The sequence below is a fragment of the Grosmannia clavigera genome (assembly GCF_000143105.1).
Source record: "Grosmannia clavigera kw1407 unplaced genomic scaffold GCSC_89, whole genome shotgun sequence".
Taxonomy (NCBI): Eukaryota; Fungi; Ascomycota; class Sordariomycetes; order Ophiostomatales; family Ophiostomataceae; genus Leptographium; species Leptographium clavigerum.
In genome coordinates this window covers 90,414-100,092 of record NW_014040569.1, presented here as the reverse complement: position 1 = coordinate 100,092, position 9,679 = coordinate 90,414, and the positions used below count along the sequence as shown (strand labels likewise).

The 9,679-nt window shown below is 59.0% G+C and overlaps 3 protein-coding genes across 3 annotated transcripts; 1 reads left to right on the top strand and 2 right to left on the bottom strand.

Annotated features, from left to right (window-relative positions):
- Positions 1-419: 419 nt before the first annotated feature.
- CMQ_5640 (uncharacterized protein) lies at positions 420-1,496 on the bottom strand (the record flags this gene model as incomplete). Its single annotated transcript, XM_014313227.1, has 1 exon — positions 420-1,496. The coding sequence occupies one exon, from the start codon at positions 1,494-1,496 to the stop codon at positions 420-422; it is 1,077 nt and encodes a 358-aa protein (XP_014168702.1).
- Positions 1,497-3,212: 1,716 nt separating this feature from the next.
- On the top strand, positions 3,213-6,902 carry CMQ_5787 (uncharacterized protein; the record flags this gene model as incomplete). Its single annotated transcript, XM_014313374.1, has 3 exons — positions 3,213-3,656; positions 3,723-3,818; positions 3,885-6,902. 3 exons carry the CDS (start codon positions 3,213-3,215, stop codon positions 6,900-6,902), a joined length of 3,558 nt encoding a protein of 1,185 aa, XP_014168849.1.
- Positions 6,903-7,230: 328 nt separating this feature from the next.
- Positions 7,231-8,667, bottom strand: CMQ_5510 (sumo activating enzyme; the record flags this gene model as incomplete). The annotated part of the gene is made up of 1 exon (XM_014313097.1): positions 7,231-8,667. One exon carries the CDS (start codon positions 8,665-8,667, stop codon positions 7,231-7,233), a length of 1,437 nt encoding a protein of 478 aa, XP_014168572.1.
- Between the last annotated feature and the right edge of the window lie 1,012 nt (positions 8,668-9,679).

The following is a 9,679-nucleotide window of genomic DNA, read 5'->3' as shown; positions in this document are numbered from 1 at the left end:
ACTTTGGTTCTAAATATGACGTTGTCCTTGGTGAGTGTACTATTTGAAACAACCGAATTAGGTTATGCGGAGCCCAATTGTAAGATAGCTTACGCTACGGGCTTTGCGGATGCGCGTGTAGTATTTATGAGTGTTTTGTAGTCCTTACAGAAATAGTCATGTCTGTATACATGTCCAATTTGACGATCAAGTGCGTTATACTGTCCTGTGCCTACGCTTAAAGACGGAAGACCGTTCTTTTGCCTGGAAACCTAACTTCAGTCGGTCCTACCAAAGGCATAATTAACGGAAGATCGGGGCAGGACGACGGGACATATGATGCATTTGACAAAGTTAGTTTGGTTCTTGAAAGACTGCCTTGCGGCATGGTATCATTCAAGTAGTAGTTTCCTCGATACTTTATAATTAGAAGGATCTGCTCAGTTATCATCACCGTCGCTGTCATCGCTGCTGCTGTCGCTGGGACGTTTTCTCTTCTTCTCAACCGGTGGCTGGACAACCTCGTCTTTGCGAACAAACACAAAACTGCGAGACGGGCGATCTTCGCCGCGCCAGGCGCTGGTAGAGATGTCGTCGTCGTCGTGCTTGTCGTTCTTGTCTCCAGTGTCCACGTCTTTGCCATCTTGATCGTCTGCATCTCCATCGTGTCCGTCTCCTCCACCACCGTTCTTCCGCGGCTGCTGTCGTCGCCGCACCACTCCAAGTGTTCGAGCGTGATGGTAGCCCGGATAGGCGACAGCCTGGAAGCGAAAGCTGCGCTCTACCTGTAGGCCGGCGTGGCGGCCGAGATCGCGGATATTCCACAACGTGTACGGTTCGCCCTCGAACAGGGTGACGATGACAGAGCCGCCAGGGGCTAGCAGGGCCATGGCACGCCGAAAAAAGGCCACGAGCAGCTCCTGGTTGTAGCGCACCTGGCGATTGACGTCAGTGCTCTTGCCGCCGACATGCGGGAAGTTGAACAAAATGCGGTCAAACTTGGGCTGGTGACCACCGCCAGTCTTGAGCGGGCTGCCCGCTGTGCCCATCGTCCGGACGTCGACGCCGTAAAGCACGCGACCGTCGCCGGCGAGGACGCGAGCTGCGTTGGCTGCTGCCTGCGGGTATTTGGCAGCAAGGGCATCGGGGCCGGGCTCGAGAACGGTGGCCGTCAGGTTCGTGCAGCCGTGGTGGTCGACGAGTGCGCCTGCAAAGCTGAGGTCGCCCTCGCCAACCAGCAGGATGACATCGTCGTCGGGTTGGAAGGGGATGGTCGGCCGTTTGTGAGCGGGCGTAGGAGACGCGGTGGCAGCGCCAGGATGGTTGCTGCCGTTTCCGCCACCGCCGCCGCCACTGCCGCCACCGCTCTTGCTAGCGGGCCGCTTTGCGGCCTTGTTGCTCTGACCGCTCGGTGGTGGCTTCTTCTTGTTGGCCTGACCCTGGCTCGCGTTGCTGCCTGATCGGAGCTGTTTTGACGGCTTCGCTGCCATGCGGCCGAGCTTCCGCTTCTTGCTCATGGCTGGAGAAGACTGCGCGCAGGAAAGGGCGAAGATGGAGCGGTGGGCGTTGTCGGCTGTGGGGAGCCCGTATAAGTCGCCTCCAATTGAACCTGTGATAACTTTTTTGCAAGCTTAAAATGCGGACAATCGTATACATGCATGTATCTGCTTGGCCAGACTTTCCCGCAACGGTGTTTAGCGATCAGAGCGGGGCGACTACCGCCCGCTTTACAGCCTAAGCGCACCAGGCAATTAGTGGGCCGGACAGGGAAACTATGGCGGATGAGACATGGATGAGTGCTAGGTACCGTATACCTTTTCACTCTTCAGAGAGTAAATGGGCGACGCACGGGAAATTGATCAACAGCGTGCCGTGCGTCCGTCTGAACGAATGGACAGCGGTACGGAGTACGGAGTATGTAATAAGATACGTTGTCTTGAAGATACAGTCTCAGCATTTTCTCCTAGACTGACCAAGCCGCATACACTACGAAAGCCGAACTGCACTACCGGACGAGTGCATTTGCGAGAATCCGTATGCTCCTCTTACTTAATGATCCTCTGCAAGACAATGGCTGATGTAACGACACCCGCAAAGATAAGCGCCATTGAAAGGTGCTTCGCGAGTATGAAAAAACAATTGTCAGCGTCTTTGAACTTCTGTAAGCAAGCAAGCCGGGCGAGGATGCTGTTATTAAAAGAGCAAGGCAACGCGCGACACAAAGAAAAGGGGCTTATAAGGAGGACGCACGAGCCGGCAGAGGTATCCGGTACCTTTGCCCGGCGACAGGCTAACCAGCGCTCTGGGAAAGCATATGATGGCTTTAATTGGCTGGCAAAATGGTAAATCCGGGCTCCGACACTTATGTAGAGGGTGTAGAGAGGTAGCGTGATTGCCTTGCTGGAGCAGGCAGCGTGGTTGGCGTAGAGGTACGGAGGTACAATGGAGCTGCGGGTCCGCTTTTTTACAGTCTTGTGGATGCGGCTGCTGTGTGCTGGTGTTATTGAGAGAGGAAAATCAGATCTTATTGTCCGGCGCAGCCAAATCCCATCAACTTGTATTGTGATCTGAGGCCCCGAGACGTCTACCCTGCGACACACTCTGCGAATGCGAGAGCGATTTGTGAAAAGCCACCCAGACCAGATTCTCTGTCGACCCGGGCGCACCGGCACGCTCCTCTGTATTTTGTTGTTGTCGTTGGCGAGCGCTGCTGGTGTTTGCTTTGTTGTGCCCTTTTTTTCGGTATCTTTTCGAGTCTAATTTTTTCCCTCTCCTCTCCACGGCTTCTGCTCACAACCGCTGCATATCCTCCCTTGTCCGATTCAGCCGTTTTGCCACGGCAGACTTGCCTTCGTTGCCTCTTAATTCTTCGCTTATCTGAGGGCCATCTGACCGGCCCCGTCTTCTTTACCTTTTCCTCTCCCCTTCCCTCTCTCATTTCTCCCTTATCCGTCAATTTCTCTTTTCGCTCCTTTCTGAGGAACAACACACACTCTCATCCACGTTCGGCCTTCTCACTTTTTCTGTCTATCTTTTTAGTCCGTCGCTGCCACAGATTACCTGGGCTTCTTCCTATTCTTCCCTTGTCGTGCACGTTCGCTGTATTGGTGGTCCTTCCTGGCGTGTTACCGCCTCTTATTGCCTCCTGTCTTTCATCGCCCTCCCGTATTACCTGTCATCTCACATACCGCACCGCACCACAGCCCAACACCCACGACACGGCACATGGCACCATGAGCGAGCCGCATTCATATCCAGCTCCATCATTCCGTGGCCGGGGCCGTGGTCGTGGCCGCTCACAGGCCGTCCGCGCTCACGTTGCTCGTCTGGCCCAACAGCGGAAAGCTGCCAACGGCCGGCGTGGCCGCCAAAAGCTGTATGACCACCCCAAGCCGCAGGCGGCGTCGGAGCGCCTCAAAGAGCTTAAGGCCGCCTTTTCGGCCGTGGCCAGCGCCTTACGCCCGGCCCTGGAGGATCTGGGCGACCGCAGCCTCGGCCGGCTGAAGAGCAGCTCCAACGCCTTCCAGGAGGTGCACGAGTTTAAGGACGTCCAGCAGTTCCTTGATGGCCGCCACCGTCAGGAACTGACCGCTTACAACAACCGGCTCGAGTTGAGCAACCGGCTGAACAACTACATCTATCTGGAATCGCGTACCATGACTATGGCGAACTTTGTCGTATGTAGCCGCTGTCAGCCACACGCGGGAAAAAATGGGTGTCGAGCGCTAACACGTGACTTGCAGCGAGACTGCAACGATGCTACCGACCGCTTCCTGGATGCACAGATTCGGCGACTCGATTTACTCGAGCAGCTGCATGATCTTGATCTGCCCGTTAATGTGAGTTGCACCATGCTTGATGCTCTGCTGTTGGCTTCGCTGGCTGGAGGCTAAACAACGACCCAGATTGTGGATGCCACGTGGAACTTCTCTGAAGTCAGCGACGAGCGTTTCCTTGATGTCAAGGCCCACGTAGAGTACCGTACCGACCTGGGCACCCACCCGGTGTATGGCAACAAGGTAGAGGTGCCGTGTGCGAAGGTGATGACTGGATGGAGGGTGAGGATCACGAGTCCGTCGGACGCCGCCAGTGACGGCGCGTACAAGCCGTCACCGAAGCGCAGGGCGGACGACGATGCTGATGTCCAGCCACCGGCCAAAAGGCTTGCTGGAACAGCGGACGAGGGGACCTCGTCGCTGGCCCCGCGCCACATTGGTGGTCTGCTGTCGGCCGTGCTGCCTCCGACGGAGGACGACGCAGAGGAAGAAGCAGAAGCAGAGGCCGACGCGGAAGCTTCCGGCACGCTAGAGGGTGACTCCAAGGTACCGTCACCTAGTCCAGTCTTGGCCGAGGGCGAAGAGGAGATGATGGAGGAGGACGAGGCTGAGGATGTGCCGGCGGGCGACGAGGACGGAGTCGGCATGGCTGCACGGCCGACGGAGGTCAAGAAGCTGCCGCCACTTCCGACTGGGGTGACGGAGCCAGACGCTTTTGGAGTGCGATTGGTGAACAAGCGACGCACAGCCAACTTGGACGTGTACAACCGCATTATGGTGCCATCGCTCTTCGACTTTGAGCCGCACGAGATCGGCTTCCGGGACTCGGCCAACGACAAGTCGCGCGGTGCAACCAAGGCGAAGCGAGGCAAGTATCTGGACACGCCCAATTCCAACACGATGCACTTTGACCGCTCGCTGTGGCAGTTTGACGCGACGACGTACGACGACGGGGACCTGGACGAGGAAATGATCAAGAAGCACAGTCTGCACCCCAGGTACGGCCTTTTCCTACGGTCGTCGACGAACGAGGAGGAGCCGCCGCGGGAGCGCAAGTCGGGCTCGCGGCCCATTGTCTTTTACACGCCGGGAGGCCGGACGCTGAACGCGTCGCGGTCAAACAGGATCGCCCGGCTGGAGGACGAGGCTGACGCGTCAGCGAAGAAGACGGTGCTGTTCGGAGCCTTTTCCAAATTTCTCGAGCACGAGGGCGTTGGTGACAGCGAGGTGCAGCCGCCGGCCGAGGTGGTCGAAGCTTTCCGGCAGCAGGTGCTCAAGCGGTGGCTGGGCCCCTGCCGTCCGCGTGACGACACAGAGGAGGAGGGTAAGGAGAAAGAAGAGAAATCGGCGACAGGAGCAGACGCGGGTGTCGATGCAGACGCAGAGGAGTCGCACGAGGGACAGAGCGACGTGGATGGCCAGCAGAAGCAGCAGCAACAGCAACAGCAACAGCAACAGGACGAAAGGGATGCTGCAGCTGCGAGCGCGTTCCTGGGCACTCTGCTCGAGGCTGCAGTTGCAGTAGAGACGGACAGAGACAGTGTTCCGTCTCTAGCGACGGCTCTGCACTCTGCTTACCCGATCTGTGGGCCGTCGACGCCACCGGTGCCGGCGCCCCGACGTTCCACGTCGTCGCGGCCCTTTGACCCGGTCCGGGATGTGTTCATGGACCGTTCGCCTGACGAGGACCGACGAAGAAACAGCAGCGACAACACGATCTCCATGTCGGCCGCCAACAGCCGCCTCAATGCAGCGGACGTTTCTGGCTTGCTGTACTTTGCGAGCCTGGCCTCGGACCGGGAGTACATGCCGTCGTACAGCTATCCGCAGTCGATGCGCCACGTACCACGAGCACCGCCGCTGATGCAGCACCAGCCGCAATGCCAGTACCCTTCATACCAGCAGTCGACGCTGTCGGGAGAATCAGCCACACCGGCCGAGTATGCACCACGACGCCCGTCAATAGAGCACTCGCCGTCCTACCACCATCACCACCAACAGCAACCGCAACAGCAGCAACATCACCAGCTCCCGCTTTCGCGCCGGAACTCGCACCACAATCCAGAGAATCCACCTCTGGACCCCCGCCTATTCGGGGAGACTGGCGGTGCTCCATTGCCACCTACCGACGCGTCGGTTCACAGCCTGGCTATCAACGGCTACGGCTCTAACGGATACCATCACCAGCCATCGCGCAGCTTTCTGCACACGGCGCTTAACCAGGCTATCCCCGTATCTCATCATCCGTATGGGCCGGCGCCGCAGGCCAACAATGCCTACGGTCCACCGCCACCGTCGACACATCGCCACTCGCTCCCGTCGCCACACATGCAGAGCTTGTCGGCAATGGACATGCCGTCGGCATACTACTTGTCTCCACCCGCCCCGACAGCACAGCCTCAGCCGATCCAACAACAGCAACAACAATTGCATCAGCCACAGCAGCAGCAGCAGCAAAGTCAACAGGCAAGCCAGCATACCCTTCCAATGCTGCGGCAGTACTCAAACGGCTATGGGCCACCTCGCATGCAGGTGGCACACTCGCACAATATGTCGCCCCAGATGTACTCGGCACACATGAACGGGGCGCAGCCACCACATCAGCAGCAGCAGCAGCGACCTGGCCAGTCCCGCCACAGTGGCCGGCATACACCCGTCGCATCTCTGCCGGTGCCAGCGACACTGCCGTCGGCTGCAAGAGGAGGAACCCCGCCTCCGGGGGCGGGCGGCAGCGGCGAGCAGGGTGGTGGTGGCGGTGGCGGCAGCAGCAACAGCAACGGCAAGTACCGCAAGCTGGAGCCAGCGCCGGTCGCAACACGGCGCAGCGGATGGGCGAGCAGTGGTGACGGTGTCGGTGGCGGTGGTGGCAGCAGCAGCAACGGCAGCAGCAGCAACAGCAGCATCGGCGGAGTGAGCACGATTGGGCCGTTGGGGATCGCAGCGACACCGATCAGCATCGCGACGGCCAACCGGGAGCTGCGTACAGTTCCGTACGACTACGAGAAGATCAAGGACTACGCGGCCGTGGAGCCGCCACCGAGCCACGGGCCAAAGGCGATTCGGGGGTGGGCACACAACAATGTGAAGCGCAGCCGGAACGGGACGAAGCAGGAGATGGCATCGGAATGGGAGAAGGAGGAGAAGTAGAGAGGGACCAGGGCAGGGGAAAGCAGGAGGACGGGCTGGAAGGGGAGAAGAGCAGAGTAACAGAGTAAAAGCTCACATGCTGGTTCGGGTTCTTGGTATTTGTTTTGATTACAATGACTCTTGTACAACATGTCTGGCTTGTAAGGCGAAAAGGAAGCTGCAGAAGGAAGCTGCAGAAGGAAGCTGCAGGAAGAGAAGCATAGAGCCTTGTTTATGAAAGATCTGCAGGAAAGAGGATATAATCATAAGCATTGAGCAATGAGTACAGAGCAGTGACAATTGCAACGCTGTAACGTAGTATCGTTGTATCGTTGTCTCTCTGCGACTTTCAGGCCGCCGACGCAGCCACAACAGCAGCCATTGCGCGGGCAGCGGTCTCAGGCGAGGGTTTAGTGGCGGCCGCGAGCAGCTGGCGGCCGAGGGGGCCTTCGGGGTGGAGGGCGTAGGTGAGGGCCTGGGCGTTGGCGCCATCAAAGACGAGCAGGTTCTGGATGGGCTGTTGGGTGTGGCCAAGGGAGTTAATGACGTCCTGGGCAAGCTCGCCACCGACGGCGGTGACAACAGGGGAGATCTCGGAGCCGAGGCCGGCGGCGATGCCTTGGAGGAAGAGGCGGATGCGCTCGGCGGAGATAGGGGGGATGCCGAGGGCCTGCTGCTTGCGGCCGACGAGGCGGGTGAAGGTGGCGAGGTCAGCGGAGAGGTCTGGGTTGGGGAGGCGCTGCTGGGGATGCAGCTGCTGAAACTCCCACAAGGCGCGCAGACAGGGAAGCGTGGCGTTGACGTTGCGGAGGCGGCGATTGGAGCGGCGGATGGCGTCGGGCAAACCGGCAGCGTCAGAAGCAAGCAGCCAGGTCGAGTAGAGCTCGCGCTTGGTAACGGCCTCCTTGCTGCCGGGCTGCTGCTGCACGTCGACGATGGTGCGGGTGCGAGTTTCGGCCACGCCCGGCTGTGCGGCCACGTTGGCGCGGTCACGCACAATGACAAAATCGTGTTCGATCAGGTCGGCAAAGATGAAGCCGGCAAAACCGTAAGTGCCGGCCGCGTAGAGTGGTCGGTCAGCGATGCGGGTGGCCGTGTTGACAATCGTGAGCGTGTCCGGGTCCAGGTCGGTGGCCACGACGAGGTCAAAACCGGCGTAGAAGCCCGGGGCCTGCTTCCGAATGTCGCTTGCGCTGTCGACAGAGATGCGCACGCGCGGGTTCATCAGCCGCAGTGGTCCGCTCGCTGCAGTCGCCCGGTTAGTGCCCAAGACCACAGCTGCTGCTGCTGTCGCGGCGGCTGTTCGCTCAGCCTCACTGGCAGCTTCGCCGATTAACACCGCGTCCGCGCTCCCTGCCGCCGCCGTCCCTAGCAGAAACTGCGCGCCCAGGTCGGCCTCGGTCACGCACGCTGGGTCCACAATCGTCAGGGCACCGATGCCGGCCAGGACCAGGTTCTTGGCCACCTCGTTGCCGAGGGCGCGCATCGTGATGAGCAGCACGTGGGCCGATCGTATCTTTTCCTGCGCGCGCATGCCCCAGAGGCGAATCTGACGGTCGTACAGGGCGATCTCGTCTGCAGTACCGGGTGAATATGTGTTTGGGGCAAGGGGGAGAAGAAGGGAGAACACACCCTCGGTCATCGCACGTTCTCCAGACTCTGCAGGCACGGGCCGGCTAGACGTTCCGTTGGGCGTTACCGCTGCTGCTGCCGCAGCTGACGGCGACGGCTGGGAAAAGGGAAGCACCGTCACCAGGCCCTGGCCGGGCTGTTGCAGAGGGCCCATGTTGGGAGGTGGTAGAGGTGGTTGGCGCAGCTAGTCGAGGCTGTCTGTTGCTTTGCTTCGGCCTTCAGCTTTCAGCCTTTTTGTGAGCGGGTGTCGAGATCTTGTCCAGGCCGCCAGAAGGCTAGACAACAGGAAAATGGCAGGCTTGGCGAGCTCACCTTGCGGTCAGGTCAACTTACTTTTATGTAAGAATTTAAGGCAGGCTTAAAAACGTGGCTGCCGATATTAGTGAAGACAGCCTCGCTAATAAGAACGTGTTATCCGTACTCCGTTCCGTCTATGCATGTAACAGGACTAGCGAAAACCTGCATGCTAAACTGTGCCCGCCAGCCCCTCCATGCATGTGCGGAGCAGTGCCCCATTCTAGCACGCCAAACAACACTTAATACTGTCTGGGTTGCACTCAAATTAAAGAAACGCCCGTTTGCAGCAACTCTGACCGGCATCAACTCAACCACGCAACCGATCGCCCCTCCCCCATGTCGTCCTCACAGTCACACGGCCGGGACTCTGCAGACTAGCCAGTAGGACCAAGGAGATACATGTGTGCATACGGAGTACGGAGCACGACAAGACCGACCAGCAACACGCCCGCACCGACCCTTTTTTTACTCGTCCTTCGCTTCTCTCTTTGCCCTGTCTCTCTCTACCGGCCCCGCCGAGCAACGTTTCCTCTATTTCTTCTCTATGCCGAGTGGATAACGCAGAGAAATCATACGCAGACGACAAACCCCCTCTTACTCCAATGAACGACGGCGCACTCTGCCCTTGTGGCCGCCACGAAAACGAACTCGAACTGCCCGCCTTGTGTTCCCTATTGCGGGAAGCCCGAAAACCGACTCGAAATCGCTTTTGCTGACCAAACACCTTGGGGCTGACCCAGTCCGAATCGGTTGACGAACCTAGTCCTTGCCGTCCCGAGAAACTTCCGTCCCTCTGCCACCAACGAGGAGCCCAACAACGTTCGAGTTTGATCCCGACGGCCATCTCTTCCCCTCTAGACACGCCCCTT